The sequence below is a fragment of the Scylla paramamosain genome, chromosome 24 (assembly GCF_035594125.1).
Source record: "Scylla paramamosain isolate STU-SP2022 chromosome 24, ASM3559412v1, whole genome shotgun sequence".
Classification (NCBI taxonomy): Eukaryota; Metazoa; Arthropoda; class Malacostraca; order Decapoda; family Portunidae; genus Scylla; species Scylla paramamosain.
This window is the reverse complement of record NC_087174.1, coordinates 5,572,501-5,600,450: the sequence shown is the minus strand read 5'-3', so window position 1 is coordinate 5,600,450 and position 27,950 is coordinate 5,572,501. Positions and strand designations below refer to the sequence as shown.

General features: G+C 36.4%; 2 protein-coding genes across 8 annotated transcripts in view; one reads left to right on the top strand and one right to left on the bottom strand.

Moving 5' to 3' along the window:
- Window positions 1-2,174, top strand: part of LOC135112632 (uncharacterized) — a 93,436-nt gene extending 91,262 nt beyond the window's left edge. The window contains exon 8 of the mRNA XM_064027204.1: window positions 2,039-2,174. The gene's annotated coding sequence lies outside the window, so the exon portion shown is untranslated. The remainder of the gene's footprint in view (window positions 1-2,038) is intronic.
- On the bottom strand, window positions 1-27,204 carry LOC135112630 (WD repeat-containing protein 17-like). Of its 7 annotated transcripts, none has more exons than XM_064027190.1 (26): window positions 26,555-27,204; window positions 23,538-23,821; window positions 22,841-22,987; window positions 22,280-22,403; window positions 22,063-22,169; window positions 21,792-21,902; window positions 21,320-21,510; window positions 19,567-19,653; window positions 18,134-18,379; window positions 17,295-17,569; window positions 17,019-17,132; window positions 16,521-16,734; window positions 15,982-16,167; window positions 14,822-15,100; window positions 14,449-14,598; window positions 14,184-14,314; window positions 13,890-14,018; window positions 13,556-13,776; window positions 12,515-12,615; window positions 6,906-7,138; window positions 6,475-6,684; window positions 6,030-6,240; window positions 5,573-5,783; window positions 5,259-5,330; window positions 4,906-5,053; window positions 1-4,630 (listed from the first exon to the last, which is right to left on the bottom strand). In XM_064027190.1, the coding sequence occupies exons 2-26, from the start codon at window positions 23,741-23,743 to the stop codon at window positions 4,511-4,513; spliced, it is 4,224 nt and encodes a 1,407-aa protein (XP_063883260.1). In that variant the 5' UTR covers window positions 23,744-23,821; window positions 26,555-27,204; the 3' UTR covers window positions 1-4,510. The 7 variants fall into 7 exon arrangements, with proteins under 7 accessions (XP_063883260.1, XP_063883261.1, XP_063883262.1 ...); XM_064027191.1 differs by having other exon boundaries at window positions 22,841-22,975; window positions 26,555-27,203; XM_064027192.1 differs by having other exon boundaries at window positions 22,841-22,945; window positions 26,555-27,203.
- Between the last annotated feature and the right edge of the window lie 746 nt (window positions 27,205-27,950).

The following is a 27,950-nucleotide window of genomic DNA, read 5'->3' as shown; positions in this document are numbered from 1 at the left end:
TAATTTTTTAAACAGGTACATATATATTTGTATTTAGTACTCTTATCATAAATGTTGAACACTTATCTGTGAGCATGAAAACCACAATATTCTTTGGGTTTGGCTAATCAATATATTTAGCAAACTATCACTCAAAAAACAATGACGGGTTGATGTTAAAACATACCCTTCAAAACTTTCTCATGGAGCCCCATGACTTTTCTAAGACCTAAAGCAGTGGTTACTGGTTACAGTTTAACCACAAGCTCTGTGTGTGTGTGTGTGTGTGTGTGTGTGTGTGTGTGTGTGTGTGTGTGTGTGTGTGTGTGTGTGTGTGTGAACTTGTCATATTTACCAAATTATAATACATGGGAGAATGTGCTTGCATTGAACATCTACATCTGTGATACTTCAAATTACTGTCCATGTGTGTGTGTGTGTGTGTGTGTGTGTGTGTGTGTGTGTGTGTGTGTGTGTGTGTGTGTGTGTGTGTGTGTGTGTGTGTGTGTGTGTGTTTTTCATGGGCAGCTTCAATTTTCCCAACTTGCACATTATAATACTTTCTATTACAATTAACATTCTGTGGTATATGCTTTTAGTGCTATGTGAAGGCCTGCCTGATGTGCAATTCACTAGGAGATGGTGGTAAGCTACATCACTCAGTGCATCATGCTATAGGATCTGATGAATGTTTGCAGTCATGTTCTGACACTGCTACCTTCAACAAGTGTCAGACAGAACCAGGATATCTGATTTTTTTTTTTTCTTTTTCCCAACTGCACTATCATCTCAGGTCTACAGCTTCTCAGCACAATATTACAATATTGATTTCATAATGGAGGAATAAAATCAATATCTGACCTTTATATTATACTTATGACCTTTCTGGATTGAAAGAGGTACTTGCTATGATCAGTGCCATTAGAGAACTTCAGTGTTAACTGGTCACAGTTCAATGTACAAGATGAGGACCACCAACAGTAACAAAATTTCAGACTCATGAAATGTACTAAATTGTTGGAAAGTATATGATGAATGACCAGTAAAAAATATTACATATCTATTTCACACACAATTCAAGGCCACCAAATGGCTAATGCAAACCCTGAAGTACTAATTCATGCATGCAGTGTCCACACACAAGAAAAGGCTGCACAAACTACTCAAGTTTGGGAGCACTGCAGTGAGTGGGGTGATAAGGCATGTACACTTGAATATACATAGGCTCCAAACACACATTTTTGCTCTTATTTGTTTTGCTTCTTCTTCAAAATATTCATTCAGTCATCAACTACAGTATCAAGTCATTAGTCTCATCATAATTTTAATTTTTATCCTTCATTAAAAACTATTTAGGCCTACATTCTGAATAATATTCCCATCAGATACTATCAGATGCCAAGACATTAGACCAATTCTATTATATTAATTTTTTTTGGTATCCAATGGAATGTTTTACAATATCAAAGTTCTGTGGGACAATATCAGTTGGTTAGATCCTTTGTGATGAAATAAAGAAATAGAGAGAGAGAGAGAGAGAGAGAGAGAGAGAGAGAGAGAGAGAGAGAGAGAGAGAGAGAGAGAGAGAGAGAGAGAGAGAGAGAGAGAGAGAGAGAGAGAGAATAATCAGATAAATAGAAAGTAATATCAAATATCTATTTAAAGACAAGACTGACATCCCCTTTACAGGTGCAATAACAGAGGAAAGACATCATGCCTTGTCTCACTGTAGGAATGTGGTCACTGCAACAATCCTATGCCTTTATGAACTATGTATTGCAATGCTTACATCTACTAACATTATATGTATGGTTTGTTTCATTAATGTATGCTATCAGTGATTGGAGAAAAAGCTAACTGGAAAAAAAGTACATATATATATCTGCATATAAAAAGTTCCAACTCATCCTTCTTTTTTATCTATTTCTCACCCTCATAATGATAATGTTTCCCACTGGACAACCATTTTGGAATAATTAACAATATATAGTCAACAATAAATATTCAAATTCATACAAATATGTGTAATTCATTACCATAACTTCATTTTCTTTACTAGATACAAGATGGTTCAGAATTTGCCACTGCAAAAGCATCAATCAATGGGGCAGCTCCTCACACTGAGCCACACAGCCAAGCACACACCATGCTAAGTGACTCACATGTGATATATTTTATCACTTCCATTTCAAACCATATCCTAATCCCTCTGAATAAATTCAATATTTACACTGCTATAATCATGTATTTATCAAGCAAGCTCATGGTTAGCAATTAATTGAAAAGTACATTTTGTACACATTTCTTAAGTTATAAGGCCTTAAAGTGCATAGGTTTTCATATTTACAATAAAATATTACACTTTACAAAATCAACAACCCAGGTCAGGCACTACTAACAATCAATAATCAATAAAGATCCATGGCACTTCAACATTGAGTATTTTTGCTCTCAGAATTTCACTCAGAAACACCTGGTAAATTATGAAACTTGTAAGAAAGGAAATCACCTGAAATACAGCTATGAAGTGAGTGTATCTGGATAGAGAAAATATTTACAAATAAGAGGAACAAAGCATGTGAAATGAGCTCTATCTTAGACCACATAGCAGGCTAAAAGGTTCTATGTGATGACAGCTGTGAAATCATTGCTACTTTTTTTACCAGGAGTGGAGATGAGTATTTTATATGCAAGACAACTGGTCAAGTATAAATACTGTTGTCTGTAAGTTATAAGAACATATAAAACTTTTGTGTTCAGTAAATTATTTATATTATGGTTTGTATTTTATTTGTGCTTGAAAACAGCTTGTAAATGTGTACTGGATCAGTGGTGAAAGAAGGAAAGGGATAAATGAAACCTGCATCAATGGAGAGAAGCATCATGTCCTGTGTGGGTCTGGCTACTGCTCCTCTATGTTCAGCGGATGAGACAAAGCTGCTTCTGTTAAAAAGGAACATGTCTTGTTCCACAGCTGCTTCTGATAATCTCAGACTTTTGTGTCTGAGCCTGTTCAAATTATTACAGGAGACATTACAATTCCTTGACACAATGAAAGGATCCACTGCCTGGAGGGCAATCACAGTTCTTAAAGTCAATAATAACAACAACAAACAGGCAAATGGAGGTAGGGAAGCAAAAGATGTGTGAATACAGTATCATTGTGATATCCTAAGACTTAGTTGAAGCTACATACACAGTATCCACATTTTGCACAAGGGCAGAGTGACAATGTTCTTTGTTTGTTACATACACATCAGCTGTGCTTTTCATTTTGTAGCTGATAAAGGAATACACTCAATTGAAGTCGACTCAACAGGCACTGCTATAAACACAATACCTACCCATGCCAGCTAAGGCTGGGTGGTAAAAGCCAACAGCCTGGTGGCACACATGGTGGGTCAGGATGAGTTGGTTGCAGGTGCTATCACAAACAACAACTACGGTTGCTTCAACATCAAGAATCACTATGCTGATGTGATGCACCTTAAGCTGTTGCAAATTTCCTAACGAAGGTCAAGTATCACGTTAAGGCTGCTTTATCTATGGATGGACTCACACCTAACCTGGGTTTTTATTCCAGGTGAGTTTTATCAGTGTTAAAAATTAGCTTATCATTTAACCTATCACCAAAAGCAATGGCAAAAGCATATACTATTATATACTCTATTAAAAAAAAAAATGGTAAGTAGTTTCATGAGAAAACAAGATTACTAAAATGATCTTTAAACTGGTTAAAAGTACAGAGGATGAATATCCTAATAATACCACAGAGTCAATATTTTTGGACCACCTAAGTCATTAATAATATGATTATCTCAAACATGCACACTTGCATTTGTCTGTACCTCACATCTTAACAAAGGTTCACTCCACACAACAATAAATAACAGTCAGACTGTTATCTCAAATATAGTACATATCACTTGGAGGAGGGGATAAAGGCTCACCTTGTGCTAACATGCTTTCTGTCATTAGTACCAGTTTGTGAAACCAATGTTGGCCAGCCAACAAGCATATGCTCCATTACATACTTGACTGACAGCATTAAGAGAAACCTGAAGTGATATTATAAAAATGAAGCAACAGATAGTGAAAAATATGCATAACCATGACTGTAAAAGCATTTCAAAATATTTCAATATGTGGTTATTCTGAAAAATTATTTGATGTAGACAGTGAACATGACATAACAATTACTGTCCAGTTATAATACATGTGTTTGAGTAAAAAGTTGACACACTTTAATCTTAATTTAAATATTTAATTCTTATGTGCAAGTTCACTTTATGAGTTAATCACTTATGGTAAAGTGATCAAAGTGACCTATCAAAGGAAGCATTTAGAAATGAAGGCTTACTAGATCCACATTTCTTAAAAGACTTAACAGGTCAATAAAGCCACCACACCTTGCAATGTGACTCACCTTTCAAAAAAACTCAGTAATACAAGTGGACATACAATTCCCTTCACTTATCTCTCCTTGCTGAATGGATGATGACTTTGTAGGCTACACAGACTAAGCTGCTGATCAGAATGGATTCAGTCGATACCCAGTGCCCATTGGTGAGTAAGGATGGACCTTGGCCCACATCAGGGCATCATTCTGCCCCATGGATGACTCTCCATTCTCCAAAAAGTAACTGGGTCCCTGAAAAGCAACAATGATTACATGGTTAAAAACACCAATATCTCATGACTCCTTTGAAACTAACATATAATTTTCAAGTCAAGTCCATTCATTATACTTTACATGTACCTGAAATAATAGCATTTACTATTGTTGCCATTACTTTCATATATGAACATATATTCAAAGAGAGAAAAGACAAACATGCATGACTCTCTTTATACATCTACTATTCATTCTTAAATATAAATTCCTTTACCTTATATCTAGTTTTGTAAACATCCTCCAGTACTTGCCTTTATGATCTGGTTGGTGATACAACATGTCTGAGAATCTGAATGACGAGGCAGATGTGAGCCACTCACTCTTGTAATGCCAACATCACACCATAAGCCAAAATCCTGGCTAGTGTCAATGTCCCAGCTACAATCTTCTTTTTCCCATCTGAGGCATAGGTCATAGGTAAGAGACATCTACACACTATTTCAGACTAATATGCACATATTATTTTATCAAGGAAGAGTTTCAGGAACACAGGGGCAGGCACACAGAGTAAAACATTAGGTGCTATGCAAGAATGGGATGATGGTAGGATGTTTTGGTCCCACAACATGAGAAGAAAAGGAAAGGAGGAACAGGCTCAACTTACTTTGTCCTTGCTGTATTGATGTGTTCTGAAAGAAATTCACATCCAGCAGGTCGATGCTTCTCTAGGATGTAGCTGTAAAGAGGACAAAAGTATAACAGCATGTGTGTACGAATGTAAGTGGTCACACACACACACACACACACACACACACACACACAAACAGACTTAACCCTAGCAGTGTGTGGATGGTGAGTATCATATGATGATTCAATAGTAATGAAGAAGTTAAATCTCCTGTTATAAATACCATCCAATCATTTCTAATCTACCATAAAATCTGCTGTATTAAAATAAAACCAAGTCACAGTACTCACCTAGCATGGCTGAGGAGATAGGGCACAATAGTGGTATATTTCAGCATGGCTGCCTTCACAGCCCCCAGGTAGGCAGAAAGTGCCAACAGTGCTCCTCGCTCATCCCCTGGAACAGCCCACTTTCCAGTGCTGTGTACCAGAGGCACTGCCTGCACCAGTCGCAGCACGTACCAAACACTGCTCCGGTCAAGGTTCCCTCCATTTATTTGTTCTGCAAAGACCCAAACACTAGACATGAAACTCTAGTTCTTAATTACTCTTTTACCCATTTTCTTATAATGCAAGCAGGCAAGTTTTCATAAATTAGAGGCAGAATTCTGCATTCTGTGGGCAAATCATATTTGTTCTCCACAGTTAAGTATGGAAAACAATTAAAACAGCAGATTTTGTACATCATATGAACTGAAAGACTAAGGTAAAACAAAATATAGATACAACTGTCATCATATGTAAATACCTTGCAAAAATTCTATGCTCCTGGAAATCCCTTTGTGTGGCTGTGTTGAGAGCAATAAATAAAGAACTTGGTCCTGTACAGAACCAACAGCTTTATCAAAGCATTCAGCTGGAGGAGGAAATTTTGCTGTTTCATATAGGGTGTCACGCTCCTGCTGTGTACCCGTGTGAGACAGGATGACCTCAGCCTTCAAGATGGTCTGATTCACACCCTGAAATGTTTGCATGATTTATAATCTTATTTTCCATAGATGTTACATATATACAGTATATTATAAATTAAGTGACAACATACTTGTATATTCACTGATCTTACAGGTTAGCATACACAAGAGAATTAACTTTTATCAGTGTGAAGACCATGTCACTAATAACCATTTGCAGATAGTTTGTATATCACATTATTAGCAGAACTCATTAGCGGTAGTTAGATGAGGATCACCTACTTCCGGCAGTGTTTGTGCAAGTTCAATTGCTAAATCCCAAAGAGAAAGTCGAATGGCACGGTAAGTGAGGTAGCGCACTGCAGTCTCTACAACACAATTTATTTCTTCTGCATCAGTGTTGTCCCCTTGAGGAACTTCAGATCCTAGAAGGCGGCCAACCGCAACAACCAACTCTAATTCGTGTCCTTGGAGGAGCACTGATAAGGCACCCTGGAATGAGATGCACAAGTTATCCTTTGTACAAGGGAAACTGATGAACTCTAGACAAGACTGACATCACCACAACAATGGGAGTAGTTATTTGGTGTATTTGAAAAGTAAGAATTTTACTTCATATAATATAATGTGCTTATGAAAACAAAAATTCATATAATAAAAATACAGCAGGAGCAAATTTGGTAACTACTATGCAACTGAACCTAATATACAACCTTGACATCATCAACAGCCAGAAGGGCACAGGAGGCAATGATGGGAGCACCATGTAAGAGATGCCATTGAGCCACCAGCCGTGCACACTCAACAGTTCTCCCCTGCACCAGGCTGAAGCCATTGATCTCTGCTGACACTGCTCTTGGAGGTACTTCAGGGGGAGCACCTTTGCGGTTGTGATGACTCATCTTGCTAAGTGCTATACATTCTGCGAATGCTTTGTCAAGGTGTCCTGGAAAGGTTAGGTTACATTCAGATTGTTATAGTATTTAAGAGGAAAAGAGAAAAAAAAGTAGAAATAGTTGAGAGCAATGACTGCAAGGGACAACAGGCTTGTCTCTCTGAGGAACATTCCAATAACCAGGAGAGGGACAATTAATTTAGGATGTTAGGGTATTATTGGGACAAATCATACTGTCTAACAGACCTGCATGTCAGAGTTGTGAAGCATGGTTTTTCATGCATAAAAACTTATCTTTCACTCCCTTGATTCAAAACACTTCATGCACCAAGATCACTTCAAGCTATAGTATATGTATATTTATCAGAGCATGAAGAAGGACAGTAATTAAAGGTAATCAATCTTGAAACAGAACACTGCATCATGTCTAATATTAGGTCAGGCATGTAGTTCATACCATTACATATAATGCAATATTGAGAAATGTTTCTTTTGCACTTGCTTTTGAAGCAATGTCCATATGCCAATTAATACTTTACCTTTATGCTGCAACAAATAATGATACATAGTTTATGACAGGTAAAATGCTTCTATATTTCCTAGTTTAGCAATTTCACACACACACAGACACACACATATATATATATATATATATATATATATATATATATATATATATATATATATATATATATATATATATATATATATATATATATATATATATATATATATATATATATATATATATATATATATATGAGGAAAATAAATAATCAAGGTATTGCAATATGTTCTATACATATTGCAATAAAGCTAGAAACCATTACATATAAAATATTCATCAAAATGTATAAGATTACCTATGTGTATCTAGTACCTTACTACAGGAAATACTAACTTAACAGCAATTCTACAATACATAACAGAGTACATAATATAAAGTTGCTTAGTGCTACTTCTTGGTGGGCAAACCTCTACTGTACTAAGCTGTGCACAGCACCCAATGAGTACTGAAGCCAGATAAGCAGATGTGAATGGTGATTGCTGACTACACTGCAACTCACTTATAAAGTGAAGTGCAATTAAAGGCTAACTAGTCAAGCCTAAAACACAAACTCTAGTGGACACATTATCCTTCCTATAACCCAAATTGAACCTGAGTCAGTATTTTCCTATCTCGTCATAAATTTATCACATACACAAAACTCATAAATCCCCAAATAAACATCCATGATCATATGAGGACTTCTTTTCTTCAAATTCATATTTTGCAAGCACTCTTCATTCACTGCCTATAACTCATACATATATACATATTAATGTACAGTCAAAGACAAAAGTTGTGTCATGAATTTTGGTTAAAACATCAACTAAAGGACTAACCTTACATTGCTATCTACCATAAGTCATAGAAATGGTTGGTAGCAGAGCCAAGGGAGCTTCAATACTCACCATAGCTCATATGTCTATGGTGTAAATAGACTGTTTAGGGTTAATTATGGTGCAAGTGGTTAGACATATTTGGGAGTTAGCAACAATGGAAAGCATAAAGAGGGAGCAAAGTTAGCAGTGGGCAGGGCAGTCTGCTGGTCATCGTGCTCTCATGTGGTTGTCACAGACGTGTGTTGGTGAAGGCTCCCAACTTTTGTGGCAATTTACAGACCTTGGTATCCAGGTTTGGTATAGTGTCAGCATGTTGTAAAGGGTTTTGCTGTGGTTGTCACACAATGCTCGAGGGTGCCTGGTGACTCAGTCTGTCCAGGAATGTTCATAGCATGGAGCAAAAAGATGATTAAGGTTGCTGGTCATTATTCTTCTGAGACAGACCTGGGGTTTCCTGGCTAGAGGTGTGACTAAATTAGTTTTTTCTTCTCTACTATAACATCAATTATAGTAATTTGCATCCTCACAAGTATGGCGTTCTCAGATACATTCATTGTCTATTCAAACCATTCAGTTTTTTTTTTTTTTTTTTTCAATTCTGAACCACACATGATGCTTAATATAATTGCTGAACTGTAAGACTTTCCCATATGATCCACATTAATAGGGATGTCTAAATCACTTTTGGGATGTGTATACCACACATTCCACATTGGATATGAAACTCATGCACAGTAAATCTTTGAACCTTTGAAATTATCTTGGTTTTCTTTAGTCATTATCTCATCAGCAGCAGATATGAAACTTGGAGCCATTATCTGAACAGCAGCTTAAGTGATTCTGGCTTGCCAACCACTTGCATGTAACTGTGTTCAGGTTTTCATAATGTTTCGTGAGTTACACTTCATATTCAGATAAAACCTTGACACAACATTGTCTTTGACTCTATGTGTGTGTGTGTGTGTGTGTGTGTGTGTGTGTGTGTGTGTGTGTGTGTGTGTACTTCTGAAACAAAATTACATGTAATAGCAATTAATATGGTAGCTCAGTTAAATATCATTTGGCCTCACAATAATGATGTACATACAAAGATAACAATCATAGTGCTTATACACTGCCATTGACCACACTATAACTGCCAATGAGACAAAATGACAGCATATGCACATATGGATGATTTTGATACTTAAACTCATGAGATGATAAGCTTCCTGTATAAGTTTCCTCAAGTTAATTTCTTTTGAGTGATGTTTCAATGAAGTAATAGAGTATCATATAGCCAAAAATAAAAATAAAACCTGCATCCTATATAAGTAAGTAATAAAATTTTAGAAAATGGTTAAGAAAATATGAGTCAGAATCAAGAATACCACAGAATACCACAAGAGGTATTCAAAAGGAAGCAACTTAGGAAACCTATTCCATGGCAATGAAAAAATAGATAGATAAATAAAATTAACCAGGCAATAGTAATGCACACACAATCCCGAACAGTAGTAACCTGCACTCAGCAAATACTTTCAATACTCCTTGATGAAAGTATCAGTAGTGCTCATATGGCTTCTTTCCTGGAACAAGCCAGAAGTGTGTTTTGTGGAGGCAATGCAGTGCTATACAAAAAAATGTACTCATATTTATCTCTTTACAGTTGGTGATTTTTTCTTATTTTCACTTTAAAAAATGTGCAATGTTGATAGTGGTGTATGATGAAGCAACAATCTAGTCATGAGGTACAAATACTTTCAATAATACAGAATATTTTTTAAGTTTTGCAATATATGATGCCTGACAGAGAAGACAGAGGAGAGAATGGGGAAATACATGTAACAAATAAGGTTGTGAAGTAGCTTTTATCAGATTTTCACTTTTAACATCAGTGGCTTCATCCCAATTAGTCCGTTATCACAAAGGTTTACTGTGTGTGTGTGTGTGTGTGTGTGTGTGTGTGTGTGTGTGTGTGTGTGTGTGTGTGTGTGTATATATATATATATATATATATATATATATATATATATATATATATATATATATATATATATATATATATATATATATATATATATATATACGCGTTAAGTATGTATGTATGTATGTATTTCCTGTAAAATTCATAGCATTTGAGTAAGGTAATAAGAAAACATTAAGTACTAAAAATGCAGCATTGTGAAATAGTGGACATGGTGTGAAGGTGTAAATACCTTGATGATGACTGACAAACTTCTTTATGTAGTACTTGGGGTCATGCATTGTATAAACAATGAGTGGTGAGTTAAGAACACAGGAATATGAGATGAATCAGTAATAGATCACAGACAAAATGAGCAGGAAAAGTATGTAGATGTCAAGGGAAGCCCAAGAAATATAATATCATGATATATTCTCTTCAGAAACTGCATTCAAAGGAATGCATATCCATGCTAAGAAATAATTCCACCTGTCTCTTTCCATGCACACTCCAAGCCATACACCTCTACCTCTTTCCTTCTTTGACACTTCTTCTTTTGGATATTTCTTCATCTTCTAAATGGTTAACCTATTGAATCTTATTTTAAAATGTTCTTATATTATTCAGTTGCCATCAATATTCAATATTCTTATGTCCAAATACTTTTAGCGTGTAAAATAACATCCCTAGTATGTTAAGTACATAATGCATGTTTTATAATATTTATCATAGACATTCATTAAGAAAAGGAAATGCCTAATGATATCATAAAGGTAATACTCAAAAAAAAAATAATAATAACAAAAACTCCAGTGACAACTTGAAGAGAACATATGGGCATAATGAGTTACAGGAAACTACAATGTACTGGTTACTCTTCTAGTATCAAGAAGCATGGAAGAGAGGATTTAATTTCCTCAATACCTTGCCTCATTTTTCTTACATGTATATACTATTACATAATCAGTAATACTTTTCTTAAGTATTTAGAGTTCATTACTCATATCTGCCTCTATGTGAATGCATCTAATCATGAGGTACAGTATGTCCCAAGCATACCAAACACACCTCACTACCTATCAAAATAACCTCTCTTTTCTTCTGCATAAAATACTGCTTTAAGTATCTCTTAGCATAGTACATGTACTCAGAAATACAGCCAGCACCCTCTACCATAATGGACTATTTCATAACATTCTCCAAAACTATGCAATAAAACATATTCACGAGTCACTACTTGTGCCAAAATACTATATAGTTAAGATCAAGGATTACTTCACAAGATTTTTTCCCCTAGAAAGCCTCTATTAACTAGTTTAATGCAACTCTCCTTTTCATGGTATAAAACAACTAAAAGCATTACTAGACAAGCTAAGTCCCTAAGGGGCATATTAACTCTTTGTCTTTATAAGCCACACTGGACTATGGCTAAAAGCTATTCTCAATATACAGATGTTCAGCTGATATCCAACCTCAGTATTAATAAATTTGTTTAATTTCTGAATCCTTTAGGCAATGAGAATAATTTTCTTGTTATTTCTGCTATTCACTAAGATTTTATACCTCCCTCATAAAAATTGAAGCCATTTTTGGAAAAAAATTTGAGAGCATGTTGTCATGAAAGTTTACTATTAATCTGATGTTATAGCTTGCTTTCTGTTAATCTCTGATCATCTGCTCTCTGCATCACCATAGGTTACTTGTGTATGCATTAGCCTCCCGATGTTGTATGTCGCTCACCATGTCATGACGTGGTTGGATATTAGATGATTAGCTGTATATCTGTGACAAAACAACTTGCTTGCCATAATTAAGGTCACACTAATACCCTGACTGCTGTGGACATCACCAGAGTGCATTCAGATCATGGACCAGCTGGTGATGCATGATTCACCCTGCATCAAACACATCTACATATCAAGTCTAGGATTCAAGTCAACCAAGCAACAAATGCAAATATCGGTATAAATGAGGCTCAGGCATCACACTGCTGGTTCACCTCAGTAGTGAATTATTAGTTGTGTCACTCGTGTCATTCCTTGTGAGCATTCCAGTGCAGTGACAACTTTGGGAAAGGATGGCGTCATTTACTCTACCTCGGCCAATGTGAAAATTGATGAGTTTATCTGCATCACGAGTGGCCAAGAGGTACGGGACACACGCTTCGTTATCATCACTCAAAAGCTGCTCTGCATGCCTTAGGGTTTGAGGTGGTTAGGTACATAGGATGGAAGAAATTATGAGGATAAAATATGGGATCACACTTAAAGCACATACATACAAAAATGTAAAAATGTCTTTTCAGCTAGACTACGATGAAAAAATTAACACAGATCATATACTCATTAAAGCAAGATTTCTAAAAAGAAAGATTCAGTCACAGAGGTGAGTTATACATTCTCCATTTGTGGATAATATGCAGAGAATAATATATACATAGTTTTTTCCATACAGTGAATTAATGTTGGTATTACTTTTCACTACTGATATGATTAATTAAATTTCAATGTAAAAGTGTTCTCAGTAGAAACCAAAACCAATATAACAAAATAAGGATCTCAATGAAAACAGATGTGCAAATAAAAAAAAATAAAAATCCTGGTAATTAAAGGCTCTTTCATCAAGGGAAAAGTTTTCATGTTATGTGGTGGCAATTATGTAACTAAGATCATATTTTGCATAAGAAAGTGCCCCATCATATTTACAGCACAACCAGGTATGTACTCTCCACATTACACATGCCAATAATTCAATATCACCTTAATATATATATATATATATATATATATATATATATATATATATATATATATATATATATATATATATATATATATATATATATATATATATATATATATATATATATATATATACCACATTCAAATTAGTATGTCTGGAAATATTTAGAAGGAATAAGGGTGAGCTGAAATGTGATTACTTTTGTGTCAAAACTCACATCAACAATGCCACTGATAACAAAGTACATATATGCAGGTACACTTTTAAAGAATCTTCCATTCTTCCCAACATTACAGAGCTGTCAGAGCACAGAAGTTAGTGACATCTTTTGGTGGAGTATCAAAAGCAAATCACACATTGAAATTATGATAAAAACAGGTGATGTTAGGTCATACCTGGTCATCAGCTTACGCCAGTAGTCCACTGAGACAGCTGGAGCCAGAGCAAGGGCATGGTCCCACTGATGGAGACGTGTCATCAGCTCACAGTATTGCTGTACAGCTCCACACCTCAAGTATGACTCTGCTAGAGCCTCCTGGCTCTCAGCACTGGAGTGTTTTCTACCAGCAACACCTTGGCCTCTACTGGCATCCATTTCCTGCTCAGCAGCCATAGCCTGGAAGATGAGTAATTTATATTGATTAATTTTTCTTTCTTCAAATCAAAGTTGTTTATACCATTCCATTAAGCAGAGCATATAATATAGAGATTAAAGGGAATGTTACTCACCAAGGAACACTTGATTATGTGAGAATGGTGCATGATGGACTGAGTGTAATTGGGTGAGAGAAGGGAGATGTCAGTGTGTCCCTGCAAGATGTAAACAAGATCCCAAAGGTTCCTCACTCGCACATCTCCCTGTAGGAAGAGTATCAGTGAATATACATGTGAAAAGATAGACATAAACACACACATTTGATCAGGAGAAAGTTTCAGCTAACATTACAAATTCACAATATAAAAATCTAAGCTTTATCTCCTACTTATGATGACACTGAGAGCATAAATGATTGCATAACTTACACAGAACAAATCTGCAAAGAGCTTCAGCTTTTTGTTGGGCTGATATGATGCATCTGTTTTCTGAAGAGCTGCCTGGAGGTGATGAGCTCGAAGACCACACAGATGCAGGCCAGATGAGAAAGTCTTTGGTTCTGTCACATTGCAAAAACAAATGAGTACCACAAAGTTGTTTATGACAAACAATTTGAGGATAATTTTGATTGATATACTTGATATCAATGAACTAAAAGCCAAAATTGACCTTGAGCCACTACATTTTACTCACCATTAATTTTAATTATTTCATCATCTGGTCTCCCTGCTAGAACCTTCAAGTAGAGTGGTGCCACAAAAGAAGCCAAAGACCAAAGTCTCATCGTTGAATCTCGAGAGCATGAAGCCAGCAGGAATGGCCGCACTGGATGTATGCTTAATCCTGCATGAGTGAGTAAAAAATTAAAATCATAAGCAGTTAATCAGTGCCTATGGTGGATGAACCTCTCATATTTACATTAACATATCACATATATGAAATTCAACAGTGCCTATAAAAAACAAGTATCAAGTAAAAAAGAAAATATATTTTGTGTACAAAATACACAAGGAAAGTTATTCTTTGACACTATGAAAGAGCATTCTTAGACAATGCCTTTACTGACCATACACATCTGCTCCATGGTCCAGCACCACATCAAGGCATGCGGCATGGCGGGCATCCCACACCCTCATGGTGCGGTCCCAGGAGCCAGATATAAGAAGGAAGGGCACTTCTGGACACCACACAAGGCCCCGGACATGATCCGAATGACCCACTAAGATGTTGAGACACTGGGCCTTTGAGTAAGACCATATTCGAACAGAAGAGTCATCACTTCCACTGCACAGAATATCATCGTAAACAGGGTTCCACTTTACACGGAACACCTTTTTTGCGTGAGCTGAAAACATCAGATCTACTTGAAGAAAAGCATATTGTAGTATAATGATGGGTTAAAGTTAGTATGAATTTAGTTATCAGAAATAAAATTCAATATGGGATTTACTTATCAAAGAAGTACAGTACCCCACAAGTTTCTCAGTATCTAAGTTGCAATTCTCCAGTTTCACTATGAGTACTAAATTCTTACTGTCCTAACTTTTGTCCATTATTTCCTTGAATTTCACACTTTCATTATGTATGGGTCATGCATTCTTACCATTAGCATTGCAGATAGTTAAAAACATATACACATGTGCTATGCTATTTCCATGCACAGTTCACATACCTAAATATTCAAATTCTTTATATGGATAAACCACTTATTAGCCACAACACAAGTCATGTTGACTTGCATGCAAGAGAGGGGAAGAGAAAGGCTGGCAACAGTGCCACAGTATTGTGAAAAAACACACAAATAAATGAAAAGCGTCTCACTACTGTAGCAGATGTGATGGCGCTGCACTGCTGCATCACACCAGATGTGATAACAAAACACACACACACACACACACATACAATTTTAGATGTAATGGCACTACACTGCCAAATCACGCCAGATGTAAGACACAAAATGTGTACACACACGGTTTTAGATGTGATGGCACTGCACCAATAAATCACGCTGGATGTGTGGACAAAACACATGGTATGTCTTTGGAAAAAAGCAATTGCAGGACTCGAGAGGGTACTGTATTTACTTATTTCATGAAAGTCATCAAATTTTAGGCAAAAATAAACTGTAGGGATTAGATATAATATAATTTTTCTTAAGTTCTGATGCTAAAATACATTAGCATAAGACTACAAATTATTAATCTTCAGATAGTATTAAAAGCAAACCTTTCAGCTCTGTCACAGGATCTTTCCTATTCTTAGTGACACAAAAGATCCGTATCCTGCCATCCTCGCAACCTGTGGCCAACACATCTGCATCACGCCAGTCACACCCGTACACAGGACCCGGATGACGGTAATCCTGCAGTAGTGTTCCGCTCACCTGGTGCACATAGCAGAACCCAGACTCCCCTGTCACAAACACAAAACTGGGACTCAGAAGTAAGAACCAAGAGGTGAATGTGAGAACACTGTCACTAATTATAGTATTTGATCATGAGAGGATCATACAACTTTTCAAACAGAGAGAAAAAACTCACTTAAAAGAATAATTTCAGTACAAATGCAGCAATATGTATTGCTTCATGATACATAAAAAAATCAATGATTGTTATATTGGCATGAAATCCTTGGTCATATATTCAAGCTTCTGTCTCCTAATTCTATTCAAAAGTTCCCTCCTTTGTATCACACACTGTGCATACACCCTCATCACATACTTTTGCCATGAACTTGACAACAATGTTAACAGATAAGTTATATACCTGCTGATGCTATTCGTCTCGCATCTTTCTGATTCCATGTGACACAAAACACTTTCTTATCTTTGTGTGAAGTGATGTCTTGTAGTATTTTGTGCTTTCCTACGTCCCAGATGAACACATCACCCCCTGAGGTGCCGGCCACTATACAATTGAGATCAGCTGGTGCCCATGACACTGAGTAAATGATGGTGCTGCAGTTGGGTAAGGTATCAACCTGAGGGATGAAGAATAAATTCATAAGATAGACAGTGAACATCTATGGAAAGCAGATATGACAATAGCAGAGGTGTTAGATGTTATGGGAAAATCTCGTGTAATATCACGAGTATATGAAAGGGTAGAAGAGAGAATGAGACAATTAAAAGATGCAAGAAGTGAATAGAAGGGCAGGCACAAATAAACTGTTTTGTCATGTTCATCCCCTGGCCAAGAATTCTTAAAAATGGCCACCACATATATAGGTATTGATTTTATATTCCATAATATCCATATACTCACAGCTTCTAGGGTATCTATCTTCCATATCTTAATTGAGCCATCGAAGGAACCAGTTGCCAACAAATCACTATCTTCTGGCTTAAAACTGCAGTCAAATATTGTCTCAGTGTGTCCCTGGAAGGGTAAGAGTTCTTGTACATAATGCATCTGACAAATTATGTATAGAATCAATTAAATATTGATATAGTCTTCATGTAATCCACAACAATCAAGAATATCAATAACTAAAATTATTGCTCTTATCATTACAAAAAATATTTAACTTAGAGAGTTTACATGTTCTCTATTGAATATCCATTGTTTTCTTCTAAGATGGTAGAGCCCAACACCCCCGTCCTTGAAGAGAGTTACAATGGCTACATTTGGAACCATTAATCCCTTCCTTTCACTGACAAGATCATTACTCAGGTCTTGGTGTATTTTCTGTGTTACAGGGGCTCTCTCCACTCTTGTAGCACAGAGGACATGAAAGCCTGTATCCTTCAACACACAGGTTTCCACAGGTGTAGACTTGTTGACGGTCCAAACACGAAGAATACCTTTTTCAGCATCTGAAGAAAATAAGTCTCATCAGAATACAGAATTTACTTCAGTAATGTAGCCAAATGAAAAAAAAAAAAAAAAAAAAAAAAAAAAAAAAAAAAAAAAAAAACAGATCAGTAGAGTTGTTGAATGCCCTGGGTGCTTAATCTATTTTACAAGTAGATGAGGTTATTGAAAAGTGAAACCATGGATGACAGGAAGACTCACATTATATTTAATAAAGATAACTGTAATGTTTTAACATGCCAATGTTATGCCGATCAAACCAATACTATCTGTACATGGAAAGAAACCAACAACATACTTAACCATAAATGAATAAAAGAGATGGCTAAAGGCAATATGTTATCTGAAAGGAGGGATGATTTAAATAAATTTTGCAAAAAGCCTTGAGTGGAGCAACTGTATGATAAAAATGCATTTTTAAGCTGGGAAAAAAAATATTAAAGGTAAAGACATGAAAGAAAACATTCATATGGAGACAGTATCTCAATTCTCAAAAAGATGAAGTGCCAAAGGTTAAAACTTATTATGTGGTGTGTGATCTAAGATGAATGGTGATATATATGTACCTCCTGTTACAAACATTCCTGGTGCATCTGGCAGCCAGGCCAGAGTGCTGATGCTGGCAGAGACAGGCAAGATGTATTTAGTGATGATCCGCATGGTGTTGATGTCCACCAGCCACAGCGCTCCACCCCGGTATGCCACCAGAATGTAATCAGGAGAGCAGGTATCCCACTCCAGAGTGACTAGATTGTGGTCATCAGTGTCTTCTCCACCATCAGGAAAGGCAGAGTAGCGTGACTTCCCCAGGTCTGCAAATACAAAACTATCATGTTGCTTCTTTGCATTAAACCATGACTTCACATCTCTTTAATAGATTATTTTCTTAACTGAAAATTATAATTTACTCAAACACTTCCATGTGAGCATATGAGCATTCATATGCATCATCTCACAAAGATAAAACTATTGTCTTAAATGTTATTACATGAATTAAAAACTATATACACCATATATAATATTACTTTTAAAATACACCATACACAAGTTTGAACATTATAACCTGACCTTATAATATGTGGATCTTAAGAATTCAACATTCAAAGAGTATTCAAGTTCTTTATCATCAAAAATTTACATAACTGAGTCTGGTTTTGGTTTAACTACAAAAGCTGATGAAGCAGCATGCACTAAAAGAGCATTCCTCATTGAGAAGAAACATGCTCAGGATTTCTGAGAATTTAGAGATGCACATTAGCTAAAATTAAATACTTTACAAATCTCTCAAAATATAAAAAAAAAAGCTATAATACAATCAACAGAATGATGAAACACAAGTTATATCTTCACAGTAACTCCTCATGTTAAACAATGTACAAAATAACCATATAAGGCATGAGACAAAAGACTGTTTTACTTCATAACAAAAATTTTCCTGAATGCAAGAATTACATCAAGGTAAATCAAAATCATCAGTTAGTCACAACTCAGCACCTTCAGGAACAACTAACAACACAGACAACAAATAAACCTTTGGGAAGAACTGTGGATGTGAAAAATGATGTTGAAGTTTTGTTAAGTAGTAAACTGTAAGGGACAGATAGGGGAGTGAGATGGATTCCTCTTCCCTGGCTCAAATACCTCACATACAACTAACTGGTCATGGTAATCTCGAAGGAAAGTGAATGAAAATATTACTTTAATTACCCCAGTTAATAAAGACTGTAAATTCCAGAAAGAGAACAAAGTAAAACAGGGAGAGGAAATACTTAATGAGTAGGTAGATAGGTAGGTAGGTAAATGTGTAGATAATTAGCTGACAGATAAACAGCAAATTAAGAGACAGGTACTCAAAAAGACAGAGGCAGCATTATATCTTCAGAGCATGCTTCCAATAAGTTCCAATAAGCTTCCAATAAGTAAAAAAATATTTCAAGGGTGTTTCATACAATAAGGAAAACTGTGGTTCAGTGAATTTTCAACGACAAAATACCATTACCTGAAATGGTAAAATTGCAACAAGAATTATTATTGTTGCTTGTTTCTGAGTCAAGGATTCTGGAATTCCAGTGGGAAACAGTAGCATCTGAAGTGGAAAGTTTTACTTTTTTATCAAGCTCTAATATTGTTCAATTTTAGAATATAAAAATATACATAATGATGTTGTATACCCCAAGGCAGTTGTTATAAGAAGCATCTCTATGAGTTACAAGAAATAGGAAAGAAAAAACACTCCTACAGCATTATTAGGTAATGCTTAACCCTTTCATGCTCTAATGATGACTGCCTGCCATGGAGATTTTTTGGTGCAGACATCATAATGATGACTGTTTGCCATCAAAAAATAAAATAAAATAAAAATAAATAAATAGAAAAAAAAAATATATAAAACTTTCAGAATTCATCAAATATTAGAGATGGACAGAGAATGCAACCGAGAGTTTGCTGTCTGCCAACAGGTTGATGGAGCAAATACATCAGGCTACATGCTAGGTCTTACGGTGGCAGACAATGCAAATTTTCCTTTCTTTTCTACTTCAAGTTAATGCAAAATTATTGCTCAAACTACAGTAATGCTGTAGATCAATGGTTCTCAACCATTTCTAAGTTCATGCACCCTTCATGGAGCTTTTGAAAAATTAATGTACCCTTGCACCTAAGATGATTAATTACAAAAATTACATTAATATTTCATGTTTTTCTCTAGTTTTAACAGACTGAAAATATATAAATAAAAGTATTAGACCTCTATTTTAAACATAGAAAATAACTATTCAGTCCTAACTGTTATAAAGGTTCTAAATATTTAATAAAACAAAATGGCAGATCTCAAACCTGTAAGCCATGAGTTGCATCTGAATGTAATATACTAATATAATACTTAAATTTGTTGTAATTTAATCTCAATTTAATTAAATTCCTACATAACACACAACTTTCTTCCTAAAATATCTTTTCCTACTATGCACTCTTATACATAATGGCCATGTCATATTTCTGTCCATGTAATCAGGTCAACTGTACAAAAGAAAATGTTAAGGATGCTACAAATTTCCTCCTCATCGTTAATGAAATATTATTTTTTGTTAATTATTGATCCAACATTTAAGATAATCACTCTCTTCTGTCTGATAAGGCAATAAATTTTGGGGCATCTATTTAACTTTGGTTTGCAATGTGCAATTCAGTGGAACTTTTGCTCTGTTTAATTACTTCTTTGTTTTATGTCTTAACTCTGTGAATCTAGTTCATTCTTTGTTACTGATGTAGGATTTTAATCTGCTGTGGGCATCCCTCTTGGTGTGCAAACATCCAGCAATTTCTTTGTTCCCCCTGAGAGAGAGAGAGAGAGAGAGAGAGAGAGAGAGAGAGAGAGAGAGAGAGAGAGAGAGAGAGAGAGAGAGAGAGAGAGAGAGAGAGAGAGAGAGAGAGAGAGAGAGAGAGAGAGAGAGAGAGAGAGAGAGAGAGTGGGGGGGGGGGAAATAAAGTATATGGGATGGAGAGTGGCTGTAACATCTCAGGGATGTATAATACCTTCATGCTCCTTGACTCTTTTGAGCTATAATGTTTTCACTTAGGTGATGGTGATGATGGTCATGAGAAGGGTTGATTATAACAAGAAATACATGCATATAGCTAATACTAAGAATTTCATATATGCATTACATTGTTGTTACCACTGGCAGACTACACACACACTATTTAAAAACAATACACAGAAGAGAAGGACAGAATATGTTATATATACCTACCTTCTCTGTAAACAGTAATTTTTCCATCATTATGTCCCACCACAAGTCTCCCAGGAACAGTGGGATGCCAGCGATAGGAGACAATGGCATGGGGGTAACCATAGTCCTCCCTGAAGGGAAATGGCTCACTATTTTCAGCATAATCCCACAGCTGAAGAGGCCCAACTTGAGTAGAGAATGACAGCAAGTCCCTGGTGACAAAAGGGAAATATGTAAACTAAAATACACATAAGAAAAAGGGCTTGTGATCATTTATACACATTATTTTTTCTGAAAGATGCCAAATCTTGTTTTACTCACAAGTGACTTACACTTGGTTCTTGTTGCCATTCACCCACAAATATTCTCAACAGGATCCAAAAAGGAACACCAGTCACATTTACAAGCTCTGACACACGTTGGTTACTCAACCCTACTCAGATAGGATCACCCCATTATTATTTTCTCACAAACATATTACTTCACAACAAACCTGTGGCCAGTGCACCAAGCTACCACTGTTGGTACCCGACATATGTTGATGGCATACAGCACACATTGTCTGCTCACACTCCAAACACAGACACGTTGATCTAATGCAGCACTAGACATGGAAATAAACAACAGTGTTACTCTGTGTACACGTACATTACTATAATCTAGTATATTTTTAACTTCTCATTCATCATACTAATTCAAAATCAATAACTGCAGATTCAGAGTAAAGTCTTTGTTTTCTTATACATAAATTAAGCAGCCTTCACCTAGCCAGGAGATCTTCACTGCAGGGATGCCAGTCCAGACAAGTGATGGTTTTGCGATGGTCAGCCAGGATGCTGAACAACTGCCACTCATTACTTCCTTCCTCAGCCTGACAAAACAACACAATTCAGCATTTGCAAAAAAATACATTAAACTTTCATAAACAAGTATATATTTACAAACTTTATATATACAACTCAGGCCCATATTCCATCTTACCTCATAGACATATATAGCAAGTGTTGCAGCATAGGCAAAGCGACGTGAGTGTGCAGTGCATATGTTGTGGTGCCATGGCTGAGCACCAGCAGCAAGCAATGACAGCTGCTGCAACATGCCGCCTCTGTACCACCAGGCAGTAGAGAAAAATTAATCTCAATATCACCATCAAGCAATTTATGTAACATATGCATTTCATGATATAATAGATATGATACACTAATGTATGTTTTAGCTTGTCTCTTTATAAAGTTGTGGTCTTCATGTCAACATTATAATACCATCTGGTTATGTGGGTTAGGTTATGTGTGATAGTCTCTGAAAATGAGGCACCATAATAATTATACTTTGACAGACACGATGTATTAATCAGCTGCATCAACACAACACCCAGTAAGACCACTTAGTGTTCATGTTCAGGCTATGTGTTTAATGTCAGTGGACACTAACATAAAATCTTATTCTATAATTTAGAGCTTACAATTATGATTATACTGCAATACATTAATTTATTTTCTATTTGGGTTTTTGCATACATAACAAAGAATTGGGAAAACCTACCTTATATCCAAAGAGAAGTGGGGAGCTGCAGTTTGACCAACAGAAGTTCTCAGTCCCCCTGCCACCATACAATGGCTGCTTGCACTATGGATGCAGTTTGCATTGCTATGGATATTCCAAGCAGAACTATTGTCCCTGTTTGCAACACTGAATTAGGTTACAAAATTTAGTCAGATTCATGATATAAAAATTTAGCAAATCAACAAATTTCTCATTTTATTTGTATTTGTAAACTGTAAACAAAATGCACACAAGCAAAACACAAAAGAAAGAAACAGAATCTATAAGCATTAACTGAAAGCAGCAGCAAACCAGCTTCTCGAGGCTGGTCAAAAAGTACAGCAACACCAGCTGTAATACTGTTTTGAGTACCACTTTACTTGCATCACTGTCCAAACGTGAATCTCCCTTGGACTCAGTGTAAAGAGCTCATGTTATGGAAATGATAAAGATAAAAGACTTCTAAGGCTAGAGATAACATCATTATAGGCAGTTACGAAATAAGATATAAAGGGAACTAGACATGGTTAATAATACATGCTCAAATCATTATGAGAATAACTGAAAAATCACGTAATTGAAAAGCACTGCAAATATACTGCATGGTTCAGCAACTAATTAATGTAAAATCAAGCTGAGTTTCGCCATGGCAATAAATTTACCTTACATCAGTAATGATGGGATCAAAATCACTTACAATGTCTGAATGGGAGGAAGAGTTGCCAGTTCCAGTCCTGGGCCACTAAAGCCCTCACTCTGCAAGCTCTCTTCCCTACTCAAGTGAATACAACCTGAGCACTCCGAGTCAGTGGTGGACCAGGAACTCTCGCTCAATAAAACATCCTCTATTTTCTCTACATAATTGTGGATTCCGTCATATGATTTCTTTTTCCAGCGAGACATAACTCCCTGACTTTATTTCTTCATTATTTGTTCATTGTGGTAGTGCTACTGCTACTGTCTGGTGCTGAAGTAATATTGCTGTGAAATAAGAAATAAAATTCAAGATGCTAACTACTGAATTTATTAACTATGAAAGTTATTACCATGAAAAGAAATCTGTAATAAAGATTCACTTTTGCTTATTAATAGTTTTAATCTTTCGTTATATAATCTCATATCTAGATAGATTATTTTAAGATTAAAGAAGTGCATATAACATTTTGATGCATATTTAATACTTTTATTGGACTTAATATCTAGTAAATACTTCACATGCAACTCCATAAATTATATTTCTTAAACTATAATGGCAGTCATGCTACAATGCATGTGCTTAGTGTATTTGTAAGTCTATAATATTCTTAATTACGATATTTGCTATATTGAGTCACTACCATTGTATTGCTCCCTACCATAACAGCCACTCATTTAGACTGCAAAATGCATCTTTAATGACAGCAGCAGTGGTGACACAACACTATATCAGCACAAAGCCTTATGCTATATCATTTAAAACAGATGTGCTCCAAAGTTGAAGATTTCATAAGCTCTTTAATTCACTTAAGTGAAAGTAAATTTTTCATAGAATGAAACACAAAGCTTCTGGTCATTACTCTCACTGTTTGTGCTAAACACAGGCTTGAAGTGTGTATTGCATGCACAACATTCATAGAAAAAAAAAGTTGTACTTTTTTTGGAATTCTGGATAGAAGATTATGGAACTGAATATGAAAACACTCATAGATATGTTGTTCTTTTCTTGAACTCTTATACTATGTTATATTCAACAATTGAATTAACTATTTAATACTAGTTCTTGTTGATGGAAGGACCTCTTGCCTTGAAACTACATCTGTTACATGGACTGGTCTATTCTGGTAAATCACATTCTCAAGATATCGAGTCCTTACTTATTCCATTGTGTATATCTCATTATTTTGAATATTTTGATAGTTGAACTGGACTGCCAAATTCTGATATACATGAGGTATTCATTAAAAATTTCCCCTGACCCACTTCCAAAGGACTTAGAAAAACAAAATTTGGTGCAGTTATTAGTTTTCTGTACATAGGTACCACCAAGAGTTACACGCTTCTCCCATCATTTTATGCAGCTGTGGAGACCTCACATGTAACAATCCTCCAGTTGCATCAGAAGCCAAGACTTGACTTCAGAAATCAATGTTTCATCACTACATAATGTTTAGCCTTCAAAAATGACTTCAAGTTTGGAAAGAGTTGAAAGTCAGACGGTGCGAGGTCTGGTGAGTAAGGAGGATGAGGAAGGATTTCAAAGCCACAAAACTGTGCTTCAATATGGGCAATTTAAATGTTGTGAACCAGGGCACTGTTCTGCAGGAGACAGACTCCTTTCTTCCACATCTTGCACCTCTCTTTTTGATGGCCTCCCATAATTTCTTCAAAAATTAAGCATAGTAGGCCCCTGTAATTGCTGCAGTCTTCGCCAAGAAATCTATCATCACTACTCCATGCTGGTCCCAAAGACTGTGATCATGACCTTGGCTGCTGAGGGGTAGACATGTGCCTTTGGGGCTGGAAAATCAAAGTGCTTCCATTACTCTGATGGGACCTTAGTCTCTGGATCATAATGATGATGTTTCATCATGTGTGGTTAGTCTGTTAAATATAGTCTGCCTGGTTTTCCTGGCACATGGCCAAAAGAGCCTCAGAACAACCGACTTGTTCCTTCTTCTGGAAAGGTGTAAACAATCTTGGAATTCATTGTGTAAATGAATGATATCCTCCATAGACCCCATACTGATCTTGACATGTTGGGATAGTTGGCAAACAGTTGTACGGCAGTATTCTAAAACGCCAGCCTCCATTTGACGAATGGTGTCCTCATCAATGGCAGACAAGTTGCCAGGAATGGGAACCACTGGCACAGATGTCTGACCACACTTGAACTGACAATGCCAATGTTTAACAATGTCATATGATGGAGTATCCTCCCTACAAGTTGGTATAATTTCATTGAAGGCCTTCTGCAGTATGCAGCCTTTCAAAAATAAAAACTTGATCACTGTTTGGTTCTCTGGCTCCATTTTCCCACCTTACTGCACTTTTACACACAGAAAAGAGAAACCTTTGTGAGTTTTGGATTGCAAATCGCCATGACATAAAGAGATGTGCATCACTATGCATGTAAAGTTTCCTCCTCCTACAATAATCAAAACTGGATCAAGGGGAATTTTTTAATGAATGCCCCTCACACACTTTCAAATTCATAATATCTAAAGATGAGGAGAGGGAAGCTAGGACAGGAGCCTTAGTTTGACTGTACATGAAAATACCCTTAACTGTTGTCACTGCAGGATTCATTTTGATTCTATCGTGGCAGTTTCAGAATATCTGATCCAAAATGGTAAATTAAAAATAACTTCGCATCTGTCAGAAACAAAGTAATACTTTGCCTTCAAACTAAGAAATCAAGCTTTCTGAAAAATCTGGGTCGTTCTTTAAGGGAATTACAGGAAAAGTTGAAAAAGGTTACTCTATTTGACAGTAACCTCGAATATGAATACGAAACCTTCTAATACACCACAGTGGAGGCAATGTTTCACATTCAGCTTCAGCTAATCCAAGAGCTGGAGTGGAAATGTAGCAAAGACTAGTTAGTGGTTGCCTGGGTGACGGGAAGCAAACAAATGGTGAACATTGGCAAAAGGATCCTCAGCTACCTGTCCCTTATCAGCACCACACCCTTGTCTTACTCGTGTACACCGATAGACCTCCTTCACCCTGCCTCACCTGTGTTTCCTGGTGTCGCCTCTGTCATCTGCAGCCGTGCCGTCCCTGCCTCCCCTGACGGCTGCCTGTGTTTACATTACGCCGTCGCTTAGCAACCAATCACTCGCCTCTTTTTATTGCAGAAAGTGGCCTCATGTGTCATATGAAGTGTTCATATTTCACTGCCCGTGTATGCAATAAATAGTAATAAAGGCTAGATAGCTTAGCACTATGTAAATCAGCGTCTTTTCTTTCTCCGTCATTCTAATCAGATAAGTTTATTGATTTTCACCAGCCCAGCTCTTCCTGATTAAACTCTTCCGATGTATTACTATTTTATTTTTATTTTGTGAGCTAACTTGTCTCATGGAGCGCTGATTTCATTGAATTTATAAGTGTGCCATCAAAAAATGGGCACGAACCGATGTGACCTAACTTAAATGTAAGCAAGTAAACAGGCATTATACTGAACCATTTGTGTCGGGAATGGGCTGCGGTGCCAGCTTCCACTAGCATTCTAAATATGGCTCAGTGTGTTGTTTGCTCTGAATGCTGCACACATACAGTGAAAGTCACCTCGATTCATCTTGACTACTTCCCGAGACACAGGACTATTATATTGGCAGAACTGACGTGGATATTCTATGCCGGGATTAAACACTTTATAGTGACGAGTATGGAAACGCTGTTATCTCTCTCTCTCTCTCTCTCTCTCTCTCTCTCTCTCTCTCTCTCTCTCTCTCTCTATATATTATATAGATAGATAGAAATATAGATATATAGATAGATATCTTGGCGAGGTTGAGTGTCTGTCCGAAGGATTATAACTCTCAACCTAATTAACGTGGTTAATACATATAGTGTGGCAGAAAATGCTGTAAGACATGGTACCGTAAGCCTGAGATGACCAGAGTCCCTCTTTTTCAACGTCTGTCCCGCTTTTTCGTGGTCATCCCACTTCAGGTGCAAAACTGCTAACCTTATCAAACTTCACTATTTCATTAGCTGTTTATGGATTTTGTAGAGTATGTGTTTGTGTGTGTGTATTTACATAGTTGTATTGTACAGGGCACGAGCCAAATCTCATTTTGTCCTGTATCCACAACCATATTTATCAAGTTCCTCTTTAAACATGTGCACACTGTTTGCCACAACCACCTCTTCCTTCAAACCATTCCAGATTTCAATAGATCGATATGGGAAGCTGTATTTCTTGATGTCGCTCGAACTTCTACTTTACTGTCTCCCCATGCCCCCTCGTCCATCTCTCTCCCTCCTCCATTTGTGGTACCAAGTCATTTCTGTCTACTCTTTCTGTATTATTTACTAATTTGTACACTGTTATCGGGTCTCCTCTTTCTTTCCTCTCTTGTAGTGTTAGTAATCCCATCTCTTCAAGTCTTTTTTCATAGCTTAA

Coding starts and splice junctions, on each gene's coding strand:
- LOC135112630 (XM_064027190.1), bottom strand. CDS start 23,743: ATGTCTCGCTGGAAAAAGAAATCATATGACGGAATCCACAATTATGTA. Junction 22,170..22,279: donor TTGCTATATATGTCTATGAG/GTAAGATGGAAT, acceptor TTGTTTTGTCAG/GCTGAGGAAGGAAGTAATGA. Junction 17,133..17,294: donor GGATATTCAATAGAGAACAT/GTAAACTCTCTA, acceptor TTACCCTTCCAG/GGACACACTGAGACAATATT.